At 40.1% G+C, this 23,432-nt stretch overlaps 1 protein-coding gene across 2 annotated transcripts in view; it reads left to right on the forward strand.

The window, feature by feature from the left end:
* Positions 1 to 3,152: 3,152 nt before the first annotated feature.
* Positions 3,153 to 23,432, forward strand: part of ATF2 (activating transcription factor 2) — a 93,488-nt gene continuing 73,208 nt past the window's right edge. For both annotated transcript variants that reach the window (XM_050969028.1, XM_050969029.1), the window contains exons 1-4: positions 3,153 to 3,261; positions 8,922 to 8,972; positions 19,152 to 19,225; positions 20,739 to 20,808. In XM_050969028.1, coding sequence (XP_050824985.1) covers positions 20,761 to 20,808 — 48 coding nt within the window. In that variant the 5' untranslated portion in view covers positions 3,153 to 3,261; positions 8,922 to 8,972; positions 19,152 to 19,225; positions 20,739 to 20,760. The remainder of the gene's footprint in view (positions 3,262 to 8,921; positions 8,973 to 19,151; positions 19,226 to 20,738; positions 20,809 to 23,432) is intronic.

A 23,432-nucleotide genomic window follows, 5' to 3' on the forward strand; every position in this document is an offset into this window, starting at 1 on the left:
GAAGTGTATTTTTTTACATCATTATCATATGTTAGGATATAATCTATACATTCGTTTTATTTAGTCATTCATAACTAATTGTAACAACTATGCCATTGGAAATAAAGGCTCTGCACATTGTTTTATGGTTTAACAAATGACTGCAACTTTCATTAGTTTATTCAAAAACCTGCAATAAGAATATTTATATAACCAAAAGCATGCCCTTCTTTCTATCCATCAATAAAAGTTGAACAATGCAACCCTTTTGCTCTCCAGCCACAATAGGCTCAGAACCAAATTGGATACAAGTTACTCTTCCAGATAACATTGGGATTTGGTCCAGACTAAAATTCTCAAATCTGATTTGTCCAGAGGTATGCCTACCTCTCTGCTCAATGTTAAAGTACATCTCCTCATCCAAATGCTCACCAGATAACATGGCCTCACTCCTGCCTCTGTACAGGATCTTAGGATAACATCTGGGCATGATTATGCACTATAATTTCAATTGACCACCTGCCAAGTAATCCTGAATTACTCCAATCAGCTCTCAATATGAGATAATTTCTGACTTTGGATCTCTTATCCACTCTGAATAGCCTTCATCTTAACAAGACCTACTCTGTTCCTTTGCAACAGACCAGTCTTGCCTAAATGAATGACACCTATGAGAAAGGCCCAGCCCAGTCACAAGGAAATACACTGTTGGCATCAGCTGGATACAAAAAACATGAATACCTTGTCAACAAACAACTGGTAAAGCTCTCCAAAACCAAGGCCAATGAAAACAATAACTTTTTTTAAAATGGGAACAAACTGATAGCCAAGAAACGACCATCCTCATAGAGAAAAAGGGTGATTAGGTGACCTGGATGAATGAAGGATATTTACTTTACAGATTTTCCCATTTGCACACTTCTGTGGCATAGTCTTGGCTCCCTGATCCATCTAATGTCTCCTGGAAAACCAGAGTCAGAATCACAGCCCTATCTGCCCACTTAAGAATCCGAGCTGGTGGGACCCAACTTGACTGGCCCCAGAAGCACCAAAAGACTTGACTTTACCCTGAACACTCAAAAAATGCAGTCACAAGTGATGAATAAAAACTGATTATATTCAGAATCATTAGCTCAAATATTCTGAAGAGCAGACAGCAAGGGCCACATCATCTCACATCTCAACTGTAACTGGACAGCAAGGGTTTATCCAACGGGCTTTGATAATGTTCATCCCTTTAGGAGCTTGAATACCTGAAAACTCTTATACAAGTTGCGGAAACAGAGACAGGCACAAAATGAAATGCCAGTCTGGTGGGACAATTCTATAGATAGTGATAGAGTCTTCACTGTACTGACTTTACTGAAAACTGCATCACCTGATCTTCTGGTATGGACCACAACAGGAAAAAATCTGATGGCACTCTGAACACCATGAACTCATAGACTCATAGGTCAGAAGGGACCAATCTGATCATCTAGTCTGACCTCCTGCACAAGGCAGGCCACAGAACCCCACCCATCCCATTTTATAACAACCCCTATCCCAGGACCGAGTTATTGAAATCCTCAAAAATGGTTTGAAGACCTCAAGCTGCAGAGAAACCACCAGCAAGCGACCCGTGCCCCACGCTGCAGGGGAAGGCGAAAAACCTCCAGGGCACCTGCCAATCCGCCCTGGAGGAAAATTCCTTCCCGACCCCAAATATGGCGATCAGCTAAACCCTGAGCATGTGGGCAAGAGTCAGAAAACCTGTTTTGTCGATTGTTCTAGTCCTAGCTATAATCTCTCTCTCATTTGGTATCTGACAAAGAGGCAGTTAATAGAGACCTTCATTGCTTTTACTCAGAGATTGCTCTGCTTTCTCCCCAGCTAGATCTAGGCCACAATAATGGCTATATAGCATATGCTGGAGTGGGCTATATTGGGGTTTAGCACTAGCAGTTCTTGCTCCTCATCTTGTCCTTGCTGCTCTGTTCTTGTCTCCAGTCCCCCCAAGGTTTCTGGGCCAATTTGAGACTAAGGAAAGGTAGGGAACTGCATGACTAGCCTTGTAGCCCAGAGTTCTCTGATCACATTTAGGCAACCAGTGCTGCAAGCCATGTGGTGCTAGCAGTTGGTAACTGGTACATTTTAAAATGTAGCACCTCAGGAATTGGTGCTATGTGAGAGTGGTATAGTTGGAACAGCTGTGTTGGAATAATTTGCATAGTGAGGGTTCTGAGAGCCATTGAACCAAACTGTAAACGCTGTATAAGATAGAAACCACTTCCAGCCAGCAGGTGTGGCAGCACCCCAGCACCTATTAGTTGGAAAGTATAAAATCCCCATTGTGTCCTACTCTTAAGCCTTTCAAGCCCTATGTGCAATCAAGAATTATTTTACATTTTGATAAAGCTCCTTCATATATATTATAACCTTTATCCCACATGCTCTCAAAGTACTTTACAAAGTACAAAGGTTATTTGCAGGGTTGTGTTCGGCCCATGATATTAGAGAGAGACAAAGTGAGTGAGGTAATATCTTTTAACAGACCAACTTCTGTTGGTGAGAGAGACAATGTTTTTGAGTTTACAAAGATGTCAGTTCACCAGCCATTGTGTAGAGCCCAGCAACATGGTTCTGGAGAGTAAGTGAAGAATGCTACATTTAATTGAAAATAAAGGAGAAATTTAGCAAGGCAAAAGTAGAATTACTGAGGATGCAGTTTGGTTGTGACACTCAAGCTACTTTTGCAGATGTATAACTGGATCTTTAATTATCATTAATTTGTATTACCATAGCCTTTAAGAGACCGTCATGAACCTGGACCCCACTGTGCTGCTAGGCATTGTACACAGAACAAAATGATGGTCCCTGCCCCAAAGACAATGTAAATTAAATTACCACAAAAGGGTCAGGATGTCGGTTTTAAATTTCATCTAAAGTGCACTTTCTTCAGCCATTCCCCCCATTATTTTCAGTACCAACCATTCGACAATCGTTAACTAAACTAGTGACAGCTCTGAAGATCCCCCTTCCACCCACTTGCCTTCGCGGGCTCTGCTTAGTGGCCTTCCTTTCCCGCTAACTTCTTACTTATCGCTTCCGGCCACACAGACACTACAGAGCCCCATCCTCCGAGCCAATCAGCGCCCTGCCCGATGGCTCCTCCAACAGCGCCCCTTGGATCACGTGACTCCTTTTCCTCGGGCGGGGGTATGTCAGTGAGTTATCGCGAGAAGGGACGGAAGCCTGTTGGGGACCCGGCCTTTAATGTGCGGTTCGACCCGTCTACCCGGGGTGAGTTTGTAAACAGAGCGCGGCGAGGGGGAGCCCGGCAGCGCCTCCGTGGCGTTGTAGTGGGGTTTGTGCGCGGAGGCGCTTCAGCCGTAGCGGGCAGGTGACGGGGGCGGCGCGGCCTTGGCTAGGTGGGGGTGCCCGGGAGGCATTAACATGGCGTCGCCGCTCTCCACAGAGGCCCCCGCCCCCACCGCGGCCTGTGGCCCCCCCTGCCTGTAGAGCCGCGGGGTTCGGGCCGGAGCCAGCGCGGAGAAGGCCGTTACCCGTCCCCGAGGTAGGCTAGTTCCCGCGGCTGCCCCAGGGAGAGGCTGGAGAGCAGAGTGAGGCTCCTTTTCCGGAGGCGGGCTGCCCTGACAGGTACAGCAGGTTCCCACCCCGTCCCTGGGGGCGGGGGGGCTGATAGGTGCAGCGAGGCCTGTCCCTCCCCCTGCTGTTGAGGGGGCCGAGCCAGCCGCTTTTCGCCTGTGCCTGCCCTGGGTAGGGCGGAGGGAGATGGAGGACCCCAGGTGCCCCTCAGCAGCTGCCAAGAGGGGAGAGCTGTCCTGCCATAGGGGGGCTGCGTGGCCTGTGTCTGTTTCCGGCCTGGCCTGGGTTGTGGTGGTCTGCTTGGTGAGTGGGAGCTGGACACTCTGTTGCCAATTGTGTGTGTTTCCTTTAGGGTCCTCTCAATAGCTATAGTCTCTTACCTACTTGTGGCCCACCAAGAAGACGTTTTATGTGAGGCAGCAGTGGTGTCCAGACATTCAAAGCATGATGGTTATATTCTAGGGCTTGAAAATCCTCCCTGGTGCGACACTTTCTTGCCTCAGGATTAAGTTTGCTAATAGGAGGTAGGGACTTCATGTGCTGCTACCTCCCGCCACCTATTTAATTTACATTGCAACCTCATGATTTTCCCCACTTATAAAATCATTCTGGTCTTGCAAATAAAATCAGTTGGGATACTCCTATCTCACATGTATTCTAGTTGCCTTTTCTTCTTCCCCCTCCATCCCCCAAATAAATTGTTTGTTGTTTCCAAAAATGAAGACATTTTGATCTTTGACCCCACAATTAATGGGTTTTTGGGTTCCCCCGTCTTCAACTAGTAAATTCTAGGCTGTCCGCTTCTCCAAATAAATGAATTCTGGGCTTTTTGTTTTCTCCCTTCCACCCTCCACTCCCTTTAGCAAAAACTTTGTTAAAATCTACCTTATATCCAAGTGAGTGAATTTGGATTTTATTCCCTCTATTGCCCCAAGCTGTCTTTGAGTGCAAGAGTTTAGTAGGACTAAAACAAACAAAAATAGCCTCTTATGTGGCTACTGAGAATATCCACACTTACATTAGATATAAATTATCATACTTTAGAGCAGTGCTTTTCAAGCCTGTGGTCCCGTGGGTGGGGGAGGTGCAGACTATGTCTAAAATTTCCAAAGGGATTTGCACCTCCATTTGGAAGTTTTTAGGAGTCTGCCAATGAAAAAAATAGTGAAACTACTGCCTTAGACTATAAGACAGCCACTAGCAGATGGGATGAGGAAAAAAATCCACTATGGGTAGGTTATTCCATAACTGTCCAATGCAGGATTTCTTGAACCTTTCTCTGAAGTATTGGTAGTGGCTATTATCAGAGGCCCCAATACAGAAAACACTTACGCATATGCTTAACTTTACTACTAGTAATAGCCCCATTGATTTAAAACAAATGTTTGCAGAACTGAGGCTAGAGTGAGGATGTTGGGTTAAGTAGAACACTGCTCTGATCTGGTAGTTATAACATCTACTAAAATACCATTTTGAAAATTACACTTAGCATTCATATAGCATATTAGATTCAAAGGGCCTCATTGCAATGTGTGAAGTTTAAAAAAACAAAAAATACACTAAACTTTACTGGGGTTCCTTGTTAAATTAAAGGTTATTGACAGAAATTTGAATGAATAATAATAAAAATGCATTTTTTGGAGGGTTGAGTGGGCAACTTGTTTATTATCATTTTATATTTGGGTATCTAAAGTTGTGCATTAATATTTTGATCTTCACTGCACACACAATATCTTTATCATGATTTGGAGATCTGTAAGCCTAATTTTGTTGGTATTCTTACTAGGAATTTTTGTAGCCATACCGATTTCGCCATATATCCTTCTTTCTACTCAGAAATTTTGTCTTATTTGATTGCGTTAAATCTTTTGGGTTCACTGCTGCTCCCACACCTGTATAACCTAATCTGTTTGGTTTTGTATAGGATATATCAAGATAATACTGTATTACCTTAACTTTTGACATTCAGCCATGTTTCCGATGTTCCTATTATGTCAAGATTTTTTTCCATTTTTATCCATTCTAGTTTCTTTGGTAGTTTTTTCTTTTGTTTAAGCTTCTTGTCTGTAGGTATTTAAGACCAAAAATAAAAGCTATGTGCCAATCTTTAACTCTTAGCTGACACACATTGCTTTTCTGAAATTGTATCTGATCTCAGTTTGGCGCGCCTCTGGTTTTAAAAAATGTTGATCAAATTCCCACTTAAAAAGAACCCAGTGAAGACTTTCATAGTAACAAGCATAGTATGGTTCAGTATTATATAGTAATACTTACTGAAGTCATCAAGTGGTGTGCATTCGTTAGCTTATATAACTGCGCGATCTTATTAGTTAGCCCTGTCATCTCTTCAACCATCCCTTGTTGCTTGTTACTCTCACTTGTTACATCTTGTCTTAAATTAGACTGTGTGCTGTTATGAGCAGGTAATGCTTTCCTACACATATGTCCACCTAGCACAAAGGGTCCCTGTTCCTTCTTGGAGTTGTAGGATGTTACTGCAGTACATATAATAAATAAAAACAACTTTGTATAACACCAAATTTAGATTCTCCTGGTGTTAATGGGACACTGTTAACCTACCAATCACACTTCTATCTGAAATATCTTTACCGGTGTCACAAGAAATACCTATGAAATCCTGGCCCTATCGGAGTCGATGAGAGTTTTGCCATTGGCTTGAGTAAGGGCAAGATTCACACTCGGTGACTTAGGGCACAGCTGCAGCTATGCCACTGTAGCGTAGGCTAAGTCTACATTTAAAATTCTACAGTGGCACAGCTGCATTGCTGTAGCACTTATTGCAGCATCTGGAGGCATTCTCCCGTCACTATGGGAGGATAACTAAGGGTTGTAACTAGGGTTGATTGAAGAATTCTTTCTTCGATCTAGCACTACTTACATGCAGCTCTCAGGGATGTGGATTTTTCACACCCCTGAGAGATGTAGCTAAGCTGATGTAGCTTTCCATTGCAGACCAGTCCATAGACACTCGCTACAGCGACAGAAAGGGGTTTTCCATTGCTGTAGTAAATCCACCCCATCAACAAACAGTAGCTCGGTGGATGGAAGAACAGTGGTGTTTATGCCAGGGCTTAATCATATCTTGCTGCAATGTAGCTTGGTCAACATAAATTTTAGATGAGGATCAAAGAACCATAGGGTAGGAGGGACTGGAGAGATCATCTAGTTTAACCCCCTGCCAAGATGCAAGATTTGGTATGTCTAAACCACCCAAGACAGATGGCTATCCAGCCTCCTTTTGAAAACCTCCAGCGAAGGAGCTTCCATGACCTCCCTATGCAGTCTGTTCCATTGTCCCATTGTTCTTACAGCTAGGAAGTTTTGACTTTTACTGAGTCCAAGAAGTGTAGAACACTTCTGTCTGTAGGTAAACGCAGACAGGTTTCACAAAAGAGTGCTCAAAGTGGTCAATTATATTATTTTGGTAAAGACACTTATAAAGTCTACTGTTTTGTATAACAGAAATCTTACCAGTGAAACAGTTCTTCATTACAAAAACTCAGAAATGATTTGTATCAAATTCATAGCTACATGATAGTGTGAAACAATGTAGACGTGAACCAGTTTTCTGGCTTTATTAATAAAGTTGAAACAGTAAAAATGACTTAGCATTATTGTAGTGAAAAGATAAGTTTTCATTTTTGATTAATTGAATTTCTGTGAGAAATTTTGAGATTTAAGAACCCAGACAGGTGAATTCAGAAGATTAATCATAATTAACTTAGAAAAGAATATTATTCTGGAAATGTCTGAGAGAACTAAAACTTTATTTTTGCCAAACTGTAAGTAACCTTTGTTTCCAGATTCAGCTAATTATGTAGTCTATCATAAGATGATGTAGCTTCAGTAACAGTAGAAACAGAAATATTTAGGACAGTAATGTTTTTAAGGACATGAAATACACTTTAGAAGAGAATATACATGCATTTAAACTAATTTTTATGTCCTGTCACCCAAACTCACGTTTGCTTACTTATTTAATCCTTCCCTATATTTGTATCTGTATTAGTAATTTGACTTTTTCATAATCCCATCAAAAAAGCCCCCCCAAAAATAAAAATTATTCCTTGCATATTGCCTGCAGTGTTTACCCTTCCACTTGCCTTTCACACAGAAATTTTGCCTTTATTCCAGCTCTGTCCCTGTCTCACCAAAGTCATACTCTCCTTGTTCCTCTGCACACACCCCATTCCATAATTAGGTCTGCTGATTCTGTTGAGCTGTGTACTGGATCTTTCTGCTTCAGGTCATTTGACAATCTGGACAAATGGGTTTCCTTCTGCTTTTTGGATTTGGTTGGCAATGTGACCAATCACCAACTTCAAACTTTCTTTTTCTTTCTGTCCAGCTGCACTCTTGCGTGGTCTCTCCACTGCTTGCTTCTTGGAACCTCATGGAGCAGTTAGCCATTCAGACAGGCAGAAAATGCTGTGGCTGTTTGTGCTTAGATCTCTTCATGATGATGCACTTGTTATATCCTCTCCTGCTCTCCCTCAAGACCCACTGGAGCAAGCCCAACTTTAAGTCTTCTTCCCAGGGCAAACAGAATGGCCTCTTACAGCAAGGCAAATAGTGGCAGCAGCAAAGTAGGAGGCTGTGGTTCTCTTTGCCTTCAGGTATTGAGTCCTCCACCCTCTGCACAGCTCCTTTCTGCTTAGTCAGTAGGAGTTTAGGCTCCTCATGGTTCCACTCCCATCTCAAATGAGACAGTGTGTACTGCAAATTCTCCTGAACTACATTCTGAGGGCCTCACTCCCTTTAGCACTGTCTTTTTATGGCAAGTGATGTTTCAAAATGGAGCCCACCCTGCTCATTTGCAGTCCTACGTGCTTCAGTGACCAAGTCCCTCTTCTCCTTTGCAGGGACGGAACATTACTCAGAAGATCCACTTGTGCAGGGACTCTGACACACCACAGAAATTGTCATTTAAGCATCCCTCCACCCTATACAAAAGCCTCAGGCAGTACACTGGAGCACATCCTGTGCTAAGGAAAGCACAGGAGCTGGCTTGTAAAGAGTATAGCTGGGTGGGAGAACAATTCTTGGAAGCCAGTAATAATTTCTCTGTCTAGTAAGTTTGAACATCAAATGATACTGAAGAAAACCCATTGGTCCAGACTTTCAAATATGTTGTCTCAGAAGGTTGACTTATAGTAGGGAAAAATCTCATTTGTGTTTTAAACACCTGAACCCTTCCTTTTCACTTTTGTGTTTCAGATCCTGTGCTGGTGGTATACAATAAGTCTATTAAAATGAGGCATTTACCCTCTTCTTTGTGGAAGGCAGATTTTCCTGTAAATGTGAAGCAGTAAATATATTTCATTTTGTTTCAGCTTTCCACTTGTGTTCTAGGAATCTGAGAGAAGCTGTTCCAGCCCCTCCAGGTCAGTGCAGCTGTGACTTTTTTTTTTTTTAAACTAAAAATTTTAATTTGTTTTATTTTTCATTATTTATTGAGTAGTTTAATTTGGGAGACTTTCCATCTACCAACTTCTATACTTAAGTGAAAGGTGTGACTTTCAAAAATGCTCAAAATCATCCCCGTTCTCCTCCCCTAGAAATAATGGTATAATGCCCATTAACTTTAGTGGGAACTAAGATTAGGCTAAATTAGAATGCTTTTTAAAGTCTCACCCAGAAAGTATAAAAGTGTAGCAACTGAGCTAGCATTTAGAACTCTGTTACTTATTTTGAGTTGTATTGTTTCCTCTTCGCTCTAGGAGAAGATACTGCTTTTGACTTTAGATAATTTTAATCTGGTAAACAAAAAAAACTGAACCCTTCTCCTCGTCCTCCTTTGCCTCTTTGCCCCATTTAAGCTAACATTCCCCATGTTAAGGGTGGAACAGTAGTAAATTAATACCTACACTTAAAGTAAGTATTAAACATACTTTCCTGTGTTCAGTTTTTATTCTTATAGTCTGCCATCACTGCTTGTTTTATTGCAAATCACCTAAACAAATCTTTTGTTGCATTTATTTTCTTATCTGAAAAAGACATCATGCGAAAAGAAAAATCAGGAATTAAATAAATCAAACATGCCTTTTTTATTTTTAAGTGACCATTCTTCCTTGCCTGCTCTGGCTTACCTGTCCAATATTTATTTTAATAGTAATACAATAAACATTGAAGGATACAGTTTAATGCCCCTTCAAATCCAAGAGGTCAGCATTAAACATTTTTTATTAAAAGAATCTAAGGTAATTTTTCTGTGTATATAAACAAAGTCATGAATTAATAACAGCAATGCAGACCAAGTGGGCTACGAGCAGTCATCAGTGCATATAGTACATTTCACTACTATTTAGGTAGCCTAATAGCTCAAAGAAATGTTCAGTTTCTGCATTTAAAAATAGTGTCTGCTTTTACATTTTCAGTGTATCATCATTCTCAGTTATGGGCTACCACCCATCCACCCGTAGTGGTGGAAAAGAAGAGAACAAGAGGGATGAATGGATTTTGATGTAATCTGCAAAAAACAAAATAATTAAAAATCTAAAATGTTAAAACTTCAAATACAGTATAGAGAGTACTCTAGCTAATGTCCACTCAGCTTCTATTTGCACTTTTCTTTTTAAGAAGTTTTAAGTGAGATGCTTTGAGCTTGATGATTATGCTTTGCATTCACATAGAATGTCATTATATTATTTATTATTTGTATTATTGTAGTGCCTAGGAACCCTAGTTATGTCAAAATAACTTAATCTTGATGAATTAATGTTTATAAAGTATTAGCCTTTTGCTTGCAGGACAGGTATATGGAGCTTGTTCATTTGATAAACTAAAATTTGCCCTGTAGTTAAAAGGGCCGGGAAGACACAGACTATATCAACTATCATTGCTATAAGTTCTGTATGTTGTAAATCATTAATCATTTGAGCATTTCTTGTAGATGAGATGCACTATTGCCCTTCAGACTCTGTTTAAAGTGCCACCTATATTGGTAATGAAAATCTATCAGAGAAACAAGTTTAAAACAGTTTGCTTGGCCAGTGTGGATTCTGTATAAGCTTTAAAAAATTTTCTAGATTCAAAAGGTGAAAAAATCTAGAGAAATGTTTTTTAAATGCTTACACTATTATGCCTTTCCATACCAATCAGACAAGCCATGTTATTCTGAACTGCCATTGTGGATAGGGCCTGAGTCTCATGCTAAATTATGTTGAATTCTTTAGGGAGCAAAGTATGGGTAAAGTAATTGACAGATAGGTAAATACTACTTTTAAACTGTTATTCTCTTAGTTACAATACTTTACTATACATCTATTTAAAGATGTGGCTGTGGTCCGAGAAACAGGAGGACAAGTGTGGAAATCTCTTTCTTATAAGCCCAATCAATATCTAACTAAGAGCCAGTCTAATTTTTGGGAAATCATTATGCAGGTGGCATTGATCAAGGTCACCTGCTCTGGCTGCCTAACATTGACTGGATTCTTTAGTTTACTTCTATCCTGTATAAATAATACAAGGTTCACAGGGCTGTCTCACAAGTACCTATCAAGGAAACAACTTCCTTTTTCCCATTTCCATTTGTTGTATCTTAAACAGATTATTTTGGTATCTGAAGGTCACCGATGTTGCTTCCATACATCTCTCCCCATGTAGGACTTACATCAAAGCATACATGAAGGCCAGGGATGATGCAATACAACATACCAGTAGACAGACAGGTAGAACTACATAAACCAAATGCCTTAGGGTAACATGGCTGAAAGGGGCATATGATTCCAAAGGATACAAAATGCAGCTTCTAAGATCATCTTCCTGGGTCCATTATCCTCCTCCTGTTTCACTGCATCAAAGTCAAGCTTCTTGTCCTCACCTTCCAGAACCTTCAGAATTCTGCCCTAGCTATGTGCTTTCGTTTGTGTCTCATCACATTAAACACAGCTTCTCTGTTCTGTTAACTATGCTAGTCGTCTTTAGCCATTTGTCACCTTCTTATATATGGATATATGCCTCTGCACCTCTTTCCATGCTGCCTCTTACATGTGAAACCTATTCTTTGAGCTGATCCCATAAGGCCACAGATTTCTCGTCAAGTCCCAACTCTGCCCTGACACTTATATCAGTTATTAATTATGACTCCGTTGAATGGCAGATAAGAATAGTTGGCACTTACTGTACAATAAAAAAATCTGCAAATATATGTATGTATATCAAAATTGTATATATTTGATATCTGTGTCCCTCTCCCTTTACCCGTCATATCCCACTTATGTGGAAGAAACGAACTCCACTCTCAGGTTGGAAGCAACAAAATCAGAGACAGCTTTATTCAGGACATGCAATTGCAAGGGAAGAACATAGCTGACAGAGAGCATCTCTGCCTCAGTTTCTCCAAAGTACACACGAAATCACACAAGTATTTATACCTCTTTGTGACATGCATTAATTAAAAAATCTGCATTTTATTTAGGCTATTTGCTATGTATTCCAGTATTTTCTCACTTTCTCTTTTCATGTATCATTATCTCAAGGCTAGGTCACACTGACTATTCTGCTGTTTTCCACTCGCTTCTGAAGTGAGCCTTGCTTATACAGGTCTTGCGATATTAGGCTAAGACTTAACAGAACAGTTGCTCTGTCTGTGACACTTAAATGGCTGCACTTAAACCCTCTCTTTCTTTCTCTGCTTCCATTCTTATAATCTTAGATAATGAACTCCTTGGAGCAGTGAGCATTACTATGTGTTTTTGTGCTGCTAGCATTAGGGGACAAAATCCTAGTACAGGCCTTTGGGCATTACTGTAATACAAATGTTCAATTACATTTTTTTAAAAATTACATTCAGAGAACTTTAAGGTTGCACTGTCAAACACTCAGAAGTTTAGGAAATGCCAGAACTAAGATTGATTGTGCAACCTTAATTCAGCCCCCTTGTGCATATTCATTATAATAACACCAGTGGATCAAATTCAGTGATGAATCCTGAAACATATTGAGCATATGCTAAGAAGATTATCATACAGTCTTCAACTGTATGATCACATTTTTTTTCCCACAGACCCTCAGCATTATTTAAAGTACAGGATGTCTGGTGCTCTGGAGATGATCAGGGTTATGGAGTGAATGAGGTTATTGTTTGTAGGATCCCTACCTCATTTGTTGTGTAAGTTGGAAAGAGTGTAGTGCAGGGATAGGCAACCTATGGCATGTGCGCCGAAGGCGGCACATGAGCTGATTTTCAGTGGCACTCACACTGTCCGGGTCTTGGCCACCGGTCTGGGGGGCTCTGCATTTTAATTTAATTTTAAATGAAGCTTCTTAAACATTTTAAAAACCTTATTTACTTTACATACAACAATAGTTTAGTTATGTATTATAGACTTATTGAAAGAGACCTTCTAAAACATTAAAATGTATAACTGGCACACGAAATCTTAAATTAGAGTGAATAAACGAAGATTCAGCACACCACTTCTGAAAGGTTGCCGACCCCTGGTGTAGTGAATGAAGCAGGGAACTGCAGGAAGAGAAGGAATGAATTTGTGGTTAAGGCAGCTGAACGCTACTCTGGGATTGGATTCTATCGCTGCTACTGCCACAGGATTCCTATGTGATGTACAGCAAGTCTCATAAGCCAGATTTTTCACAGGTGGTCATTACTTGTTTGTTCCTCATTGTTTGGTGTCTAACTTAACATTAGGGGCTTGATTTGCAGGTATTTTCATTTTTAGAAAAGGGGGGGAGGGCAAATTGAAAACACAGAAATTTAATTGTTGAGCCAGATGGGTGGTCTAAAGGATTGGAAACTTTACCTCCTCATCAGAGACTGCTACCACTAGAGCTAACAAAGTAACTGGTAGCAATCATAGTAGTATGCTGTGATTCTCTTTGGAGCAGTCACTAGATAGGATTGAGACACACTTTGAGTGGGTTTCAAAGATTTTTCCTAGCTAGCAGAGGAATGTTGAGATTCAATAATCCTGCATTCTATTCCAGGGTCAGGATCGGTATGTGTTCTTGTGGTTTTCTTTACATCATACTCCTATTTCTAACTCTTGCATTTGAGTCTTGTTGCTTTCTTCTTCTCCATGGTGCCTATGCTGGGCAACAGCAGGGGACCATTGAGATTGCAAGAGGGACAATCTGTCTCTTTGTGTTCCGGCCCCTGTTCTGGCCCCTGGCAGCTGGGAAAAGCAATTGCAGGGAATGGCCTGCTCAGCCCCCTGGAGCATGTTCAGTGCAGTTGAAAACAGGAGCTGTGTAGGGGTGGAGTTTGCTTAGTACAGATGGACTATTTGGAGAATTTAGCTGCCAAGCTCTAGCAAGCTTCTATGGCACATGTGCAAATAATGATTTTTCAGAGGCTTCTTTCTGACCAAAGCTGGTCAGATTCTTATATTTAAGTTTAAAGATTGCAAAGCTTGTCAAAATACAATTTTTCAGATGTCTATCACTCATAAAACTACCTTATGCTGTGTCCTACAATAAAATAATGTTAACAGAGGCCAGATTAGCTTTGACCTTTGTCCAGTAAATAGTTCACTTCAATAAAAACTTATTTCTTTTCCTTTCAAAGCAGAGAGTCGAACCATTTAAATTTTGGTTCAGTTCGGGTTTAGCAATGTTTCCTAACTCTCTGGTTCAGACACTAACAGGAAAATTTTGAACTGGTTCAGATAATTTCGTGCAGATTGTCACACACACTCTTATGCTTGCATTGTAACTCTTAGAAAAGGAATATTTATTGTTGTATTCTTCAGGAACTTTCTCAACGGAATTTCATTCAAAATGTTTTGTATGCAGAAATGTATCACGTTTTCAAACTGTGATCTGGGTTGTTGGGTTAGGATAAATCGCAAGTTACATAATACCAATATCCCTTGTTATCAAAGACATACCTGAGGGACTAGGTAGGAGCAGCCTCAGATGGAGCTGGAAGTGATTAGCAGTTGAGCCAGCAGTATGGCCAGAGCAATGTACTGTATTTAGTTGGCTCTGTGCAGTTAAGCCAATCACCTCAAAGACTTAATGCAACTCAAAACATTCCAACATTCTTGTAAGATTAAAAAAGAAAGATAGTTATTGAGTAATTAATTTCGAAATCAGGAATGCAAAAAAAAAAAGTAGCACAGGAAAGCAGCAGGCCTATTAAACAATAAAAAATTCACCACCAGGGAACTGCAACCATTACAATCAAGTAATATGAAATAATTCTGTTCTGAAAAAAACCAAACCAACCTCCCTGACATAGTGGACAGAGGGGAGAAGTTCTAGGCCTAGCCAGGGAGGTGAGGTGATGATGAGTTGTTATTAGTCAGAAGAACTGATGCAGCACCTCTCCCCTTTCAGCTAGAACTCCCTTCCCTTCCTTCCTCCTTTCAGGCCCCTCAGAGTCCCTCCATCAAGTAGTCTCCCATAGCATAACACAATAACTGAATCTATGCAGGGTGACTGTTGGAGTGGCAGCAGGAAGGAACTTCAGTGCCAGGGAAACAAAGCCAGGAACAGCGTGGAAGAACAGTGGAGCCTTACATTCGCAAGTCAAAACAAAGGTCCTGTGTTCCACACTCCTCCTGCCTCACCCACCATGTCTGAAGCCTGAGTTATTGGCCTCTAGCACTCACCAGCAAGCAGGAGGAGATGATGATGAGGGGAGGGAGGTGTTCTCTTCCATGGAGAGTCCTCTTCCTGGGCATAATTAATAGAGAACTACCATTTCCAGAATACTTTTCTCGCTCTCTTCCTTCTCCTCTCATTTCTGGTTGCTTCTTGGGAAGTGTAGTCTGTGCTCCTCTCTCTGTAAGGTTGGTGCATCCTGAGAAGACACTCCCCACCACCTGATGATTAAACCTGTTACTTTGAACTGGTTTTTGTTTTTTTTGTGTTTGATTCCCGTTTGGGGTCAGTATGATTCAGAGGTTTTCAGTCGGGGGTCAGTTCTAGTTCACTCAAAAAAAAGTTTTCTGAATCTTTTTTTATTTCAGTTCAACTCCTTGTTTCAAAAGGATTCACTTTTGATCAGAAATTAAATATAAAAAATAAAGGATTATTTCCCTCTCAGCCCTATAGATTTAAATCAGATAATCACTCTATATGCTATTTTATATTGTCCTAATCCTGTACTAAAAGGGAGAATAGGCAGATAGCAAAGCTTTTGATATTTCAAATCCTGAAATAGAAGAAAGGCTTACAGTAGAACCTCAAAGATACGAGTACCAGAGTTACAGACTGACTGCTCAACTGGACACCAAGTGAAACCGGAATTCGGGAGTAACCAATCAGGCAGTAGCAGACACCCCCCTAAAAAACAAACACTGTACTGTGCTTACACATGGGGCAGTCACTTACAGCAAGACACTGGGGCTGCCAGCCCAAGGCAGCTGGAGCCAGCCAGCAGAGCAGGAGCAGTGCTGGAGTCTGCACCTCTTTCACTCCTCCACCCCTCCCCCACCAGTAGGGGATGTACTGTTTTTTACCCTCCCTCCCCCAGCTGAGGGGGGGTCATGCTATACACACCCACACAAACCCCTGCAGGGATAGGGACAAGCTTGCAAACTCAGCTGCTGGTTCTGGAGCCCAAACTGCACTTTGAGTTACAAAAATTTCGGCGTTACGGACAGCCTCCATTCCTGAGGTATCTGTAACATTCAGGTTCTACTGTATTTGGAGCAAGCTAGATCTGCTAGAGGCACTCTGATACTGTACTATTTCATCTGGCATGGAGTTAGCTTGCCCCTTTGAAGATCAACAACGAGGTATACTGTCACGGTGGACAGATAGAGGCAGTTGTGCCCCTTCTAATTCTTTATTATGATTGTCTTCAGACTTTTGGGAATCCTAAAGGCTACAGAGCTGCTTCAACAATCTCCAATATAGGAGTTGTCCACCAGTACCCCTCGGAGAGAGATCCAGCAGCGTTTGGTTAATTAACGTCAAGGCCTAACTGAGACTAACCTATGTTAGATTTGAAACTAAACCAAGAAAAAAAAATTCAGAATGGAGTACAGCAGAGCTGGGATGATATTCTCTCTGGGAAGACTTTCAAGCATCCATGGAAATTCAAGATGACTACTTATTCCAATATCCTCTTAGCTATGCTATCTATAGTGTAGCCTGGAGTTTAGACTAATTCATTTTTGTGCTGTGGCCCTTGCCTGTGTTGCTGTAAATCTTTACAAAAATGATGATGATAGTACATATCAACAGCCTGCTTAACAGTTCAACATATACTGAATGCCTTCGAAAACCTGGGACAGGTAATGAACTCTTTGAAGGGAATAGCAGAACAATTTCAGTCCGTGGTTTGTCTTGGCATTCACACTCTGATATGTCAACCTTTCCCTCAGCAGCCAAAGTCAGAGATTCTTAAGTGTCTCTTCTTGGAATAATCTCCTCTTTGTTCCTGATCTGTGGTAGTCAAAGTCCTTTACTGTTGAATGTGGATGTAATAGAATCAACACCTTAGAACCTCTTGCACTATATCTTTGCTGCTGCTTCAGTTAAGTGCTTGTAGCTAGTGTCACTAGCTCTCCTTTATTATGTGTATAGTAGCCAAAAGATCTATCCAGTGGTTGTGAGATGACAAATTTAGTAAAGGAGAGTGGGATTTCTATCCTTTTGGAACAAGTCTGTCAGCAGTGGATATCAATGACATACATCAGTGATGAAGACCAGTTTAATGGATCTGTCTGAGAACAGTTGAACTGTCTCATGTCTAATGGTTACTGATGTACTAGAGAGAATTCACATCCAGTGAAAATTTAGGCATTTCCAAAGCTCTCATGACCTCCTCCAACAGTTTGGACGCTGACGAAGCAGATTTGATCTGTGCATAGCACATTTTGTTAATAAAGCTGCCATTGCATACTTCATCTAGCAAAGCAGTAGTTGAAACTACCATTCACTGGAGCTGTCTAAAGATACTTTTTTCAATGGTATTTTCTTAAACTTCTGAATCTATTTCTATGGGGGTTAAATAAACCTATGGGCTGGGAGTATGTGTCATTTCTTAGTTCATCAAGCAGTTGGGTTGCTTCATTTCCTTATCGTCTATCTCTGAATGTTAAAATGGGGTGGCCTTGTAATGACCTCTTGTATCCACAAATACTATCCAGTACCTTTACTGTTCTTGGTTACCTGGAACCAGTTCAACAAACTGGTCTATGGATGTTTTTTGGGTTTTTTTGTTTGTTTTAATCTGCTGGTCTGAAGAAATAAAATTGCATTTTCTTTCACCATCCTTCTCTTTGCTTCTGGCTTCCTCATTACATGTTTAAAAAATAATAATAATAATAATCTGTCTCTGTATCTCAGATTAACCAAATCAGACTTATCTTTATAAGTAGGTCTTACTCTTCTTTGCTGGTATGATACTTGCAGGGATCCAGATAAGAGAAATTTCATTAGAAAAAGTCTGAATTTTGTTTTTGTTTTTCTTCTCAGTAGTGTTCCTCTATTTTTGTTCTGGATTTTTTCCCACCTCTTCGAGATTTTAGATTAAGTAAAGAATTGTGGTTTCTCTTTTTATATACTATCTTCATGTAAATATAGACAGTAGTGAAACTCGTGTTAGAGAAGCAGTCAGGTAAGACAAGGCAATAGCAAAGAAACTAAATGAATTCTTTGCATTGGTCTTCGCTACAGAGGATGTACAAAATACCCACAACAGCACTGTTCTTTTTGGATGACAGCTCTGAAGTATTGTCCCAAATTGATGTGTCAATAGAAGAGATTTTAGAATAAATTGATAAATTAAACAATAATAGGTTGCCAGGACCAGATGGTATTCACACAAGAATTCTGAAGGAACATAAATAGGAAATTGCAGAACTATTAACTGTGGTATGTAGCCTATCACTGACATCGGCCTCTGTACCAGAGGAAGGTAGCTAATGTAACAACAGTTCTTAAAAAGGGCTCTAGAGGAGATCCTGGCAATTACAGTCTGGTAAGCCTAACTTTAGTACTGGGCAAATTGGTAGAAACTATAGTAAAGAATAGAATTGTTAGATACAGATAAACATGGTTTGTTGGAGAAGAGTTACTTCGGCTTTTGCAAAAGGAAGTCATGCCTTGCCAATCTATCAGAATTCTTTTCAGGAGTGAACAGGCATGTGGATAAGGGGTGCGTGGAATATTAGAAAGCCTTTGACAAGGTCCCTCACCAAAGGCTCTTAAGGAAACTGAGGGCTTGTCTAAACTTAGAGAACTGTAGCAGCTATAGCACTTAGTGAAGAAGCTACCTGTGCTGACAGGAGAGCGTTTCCTGTTGACATAGGTACTCCATTTCCCCAAGAGGGGGTAGCTACGTCGAAGGGAGAAGCCTTCCCATCAACATAGTGCTGGCTACACCAGGAGTTAGGTCAATATAACTGCATCACTCATGCTTGCATGAAACTGTATTAAATTGAAAAATAGTAGTTTTGAGAAGGAAGACTGTATTTATGGAGAGAGAAACTCAAATTCAATATATGCATAAATAGCAAGAATTCAATGCAATCTGAACCTGATCCAGGGTAATGAATGGTATTATATAACTTATCCAGACACATTACAAGGGAATAACTGCATTTTGTTTGTTTAGCATGCACAATAATTGTTTTCTTTAATTACAGTTCATTGCCATGAAAAGGAGAATGTGATTAAACTGCCCACCTTATGAAATTTGGCTTACATGTGAATCTGCCAGGTATAGACGTGTGTGTGTGTGTCTGTTTAGAGCGTTGCTAAGTAAAGTAACATTTTGATGTTCTGCTGACTTCTTATACATATGAAAAGTCTTTAGGTAAATATTATCATTATTATTATTTATTTTATTGTAGTATTTCTGAAGTGGTACTGAAATGTAGTCTTTTTTTAAAAAATAACATTTATAAAAATAATCTCTGCTGTGGAGATGTGCATAGGCATCCCGAATACACTGACTTGGCTTTAAAGGTAGATCATGAGAAATTCAGGGAATTAGTTGTTTTCCCTGGCTTATTGGTGCTGTGCACTTGTTTCTTTGGATGTTATATGCTGTGCTTTTTTTTTTTTTTTTGTATTGTAAAAACCAGGCATTTGCAATATATTTTTATTCCAGTTATAAAAACTACGTAAGTGTTACCTTGTAGAATGTGCTTCACAGGTTACGCATACAGTATACCGTTTTTTTATTTGTCTTTCAAACAGAGATGCATATTCAAAATCTGCTGTGTATACCTATTTGGATTTGTGTATCTACCTCATGGGACTTGGAAAACATACCCTCAAAGCCATATGTGTTGAACTATTACTCCATTGATTATCATAGAATCATAGGACTGGGAGGGACCTTGAGAAGTCATCTAGTCCACTCCTCTGCACTCAAGGCAGCACTAAGCATTATCTAGGCCATCTATGACAGGTGTTTGTCTAACTTGCTCTTAAAAATCTCCAGTGACTGAGATCCCAAACCTCGCTAGGCAATTTATTCCAGTGCCTAACTACCCTGACAGGAAGATTTTCCTAATGTCCAATCTAAACTGCCCTTGCTGCAATTTTAAGCTCATTGCTTCTTGTCCTATCCTCAGAGATTAATGAGAACAATTTACTGTCCTCCTCTTTTAACAGCCTTTTATGTACTTGAAAACTGTTATCCTACCCCCTCTCTGTCTTCTTCTCCAGGCTAAACAAATCCAGTTTTTTCAGTCTTCCCTCAGAGGTTGTGTTTTCTAGACCATTAATCATTTGTGTTGCTCTTCTCTGGACTTTCTCCAGTTTGTCCACATCTTTCTTGAAATGTGGTGCCCAAAACTGTACAAAATACTCCATCTGAGGCCTAATCAGCACAGAGTAGAATGGAAGAATTACTTCTCGTGTTTTGCTTATAACACTCCTGCTAGTACATCCCAGAATGAATTTTGCTTTTTTTGTAACAGTTTTCCACTGTTGACTCTCATTTAGTTTGTGATCCACTGTGACCTCAAGATCCCTTTCCACAGTACTCCTTCCTAAGCAGTCATTTCCCATTTTGTGTGTGCAACTGTATTATCAAATACTTAGTTCACTGCAATCAGAAGAGAGGCAGGGTGGTTCTTGCTAATGGAATACTAAAATCTTTAATAATTCTTTCAGCCTGGGCTTTGGAGGTTGATGTATTGGTAATTTGTTGCAATTACTTTGAAATATTTTGAGATGTCTTTTTTGTTTTTGTTTTTCCTGTTTTTATCATTTCAACCTAGGTAATACAAAGACCTGTGGAATATGAGTGATGACAAACCCTTTTTATGCACTGCCCCTGGATGTGGCCAGGTAATAGGATGCTTTGAATCTATTAATGTTGGTCAAGTAGACAAACACAGGTAAATGTATTTTATGTTAGATTGAAGAGTAGAAATATTTCTTAATGACAGATGTTGGAAAGTAACTGCATGCTGTAATTATTTTGTAAAGCAGGTGACAGCAAGAATTCTTAGTAATTTTTAAAAAATTGCAAAAACACTGTCCACAGAAGGATAGGTTCTTTAAAAAATAAAAACAAAAGAGCCCCACAATTGTCATATCTCTGTCAGAAAACACACTTTGTTTTAATTCTGCATTTGTAATTTTCTAAATGGAAACAAATAATGCATTAATTTGCGTAATAGTAATCACATTCTTAACTCTCTAGAAGGAATTAGCAGAAAAACAAGTGCAATACCAAGTGTAATACAGCTCCAGTATTCATGAAATCTGTAGAGGTTAAATGATAGCAGTGTGCTTGTATAGTGAAGCCTGGGGGCATACTTTAAGTTTCAGTAAACATCTCAATTTTCCCCATTATTATAATCCAGTACTAGCCTACTGATTCTACCATGCTCCAGGAAGGAGGCCTTCCCATTGATTGGCCAGCTTTAGAGAAAATCCCTTACAAATGGGCTGTACAGAGAACTGAAATCCCATTCTGGTCTTGTGCATTTCCAAATTTCCCTGCCATTTTGAGCGGAAGCGTAACTTTTTTTAAAAAAGGCCCAGAGGCAATACTGGCAATTACGGCCGGTAAGCCGAACTTCAGAACCAGGCAAACTGGTTGAAACTATAGTAAAGAACAGAATTATCAGACACATAGATGAACACACTATTTTGGGGAAGGGTCAGCACAGCTTTTGTAAAAGGGAAATCGTACCTCACTAACCCTATTAGAATTCTTTGAGGGTGTCACCAAACATGTGGACAAGAGTGATCTGCTCAGTATAGTGTACTTGGACTTTCAGAAAGCCTTTGACAAGGTCCCTCACCAAAGGCTCCTTATGCGAAGTAAGCAGTCATGGGACAAGGGGGAAAGTCCTCTCAAGGATGAGTAATGGGTAAAAAGATAGGAGACAAAATAAGAATAAATGGTCAGTTTTCACAGAGGGGAGAGGTAAATAGGGAGGTCCCGCAAGGCTAAGTGCTGGAACCAATGCTGTTCAATATAACTCATAAATGATATGGAAAAAATGGGTGAACAGTGAGGTTGCAAAATTTGCAGACAATACAAAAATTACTCAAGATAGTTTAAGTCCAAAACAGCCTGCTTTGGACTTACAAAGGGATCTCTCAAAACAGTGTGATTGGGCCAGGAAAGAGCAAATGAAATTCAGTGTTGATAAATGCAAAGTTATGCACATTGTAAAACATAATCCCACTTATACATATATAATGATGTGTTCAAAATTAGCTATTACCACTCAAGAAAGAGATCTTGTAATTATCCGATGATAGATCTCTGGAAGCATCTGCCTAGTGTTCAGTGGCAGTCAAAAAAGCTAATAGAATGTTAGTAACCACTAGGAAAATGATAGATAATAAGACAGAAAATATGATAACATTCCTCTATAAATCCATGGTACGCCCACATCTTGAATACTGTGTGTAGTTTTGGTCACCCCATCTGAAAAAAGCTGTATTAGAATTGGAAAAAGTGCAGAGAAGGGCAACAAAAATGATCAGGAGTATGGAACAGCTTCCATATGAGGAAAGATTAAAAAGACTGGGACAGTTCAGCTTAGAAAAGAGACAACTAAGGGGGGATATGGTGGAGAAAGCAAATAAGGAAGTGTTATTTATCCCTTCACATAACACGAGAACTGGGGATCACCCGATGAAATTAGTAGGCAGCAGGTTTAAAACAAACATAAAGAAATACGTCATCTTCACACAAAGCCCAGTCAACCTGTGGAAGTCATTGCCTGTGAATTTGAAGGCCAAAAGTATAAGTGGGTTCAAAAGAGAATTAGACAAGTTCATGATGGATGGATTCATCAATGACTATTAGCCCAGATGGTCAGGGATGCAAACCCATGCTGTGGGTGTCCCTAAGGCTCTAACTGCCAGAAGCTGGGAATGGATGACAGAAGATGAACCTTTTGATAATTTCCCTGTTCTGTTCATCCCCTCTGAAGCTTCTGGCACTGTCCACTATCAGCGGACAGAATACTGGGCTAAGTGGACCATTGTTTTGACCTAGTATGGCCTTTCTTATATTCTTATAATGTGAGGCCTTCACGCCTTCTCAACTCACATGAGGATTGGAAAAGGGGTACTATATTTTGTTCTAGATTATTAATCTTGTTGTTCTTCCCTTCCATACTGGTATGGTCCAGCTTCTATGGTTTTAGGTAATATGTGAGATTTTCTTGATGCAAACAGTGATCAGATATTCATTTCTATTTTATCTGCTCACAATTTTGTCAGTATCCACTGCGAACTTGCAAGTGGTCCTTCCTGCAGGGTGTAATGAGGAAGACATGTAGACTTCAGGGGAAGGTGCCAGGATGTGAATCTCTCAACCTGGGTCAGTTTGTAGTGGGAGTGGTAGCCTATACCACGAAATGAAGGACACACTAACTTAAAGGAGCAACTAGGGCTTAATAGTTAGATGGACACAACTCTCATAATAGAGTGAAAGTTAATAT

This window comes from Gopherus flavomarginatus, chromosome 10 (assembly GCF_025201925.1).
Source record: "Gopherus flavomarginatus isolate rGopFla2 chromosome 10, rGopFla2.mat.asm, whole genome shotgun sequence".
In the NCBI taxonomy this organism is placed as follows: Eukaryota; Metazoa; Chordata; order Testudines; family Testudinidae; genus Gopherus; species Gopherus flavomarginatus.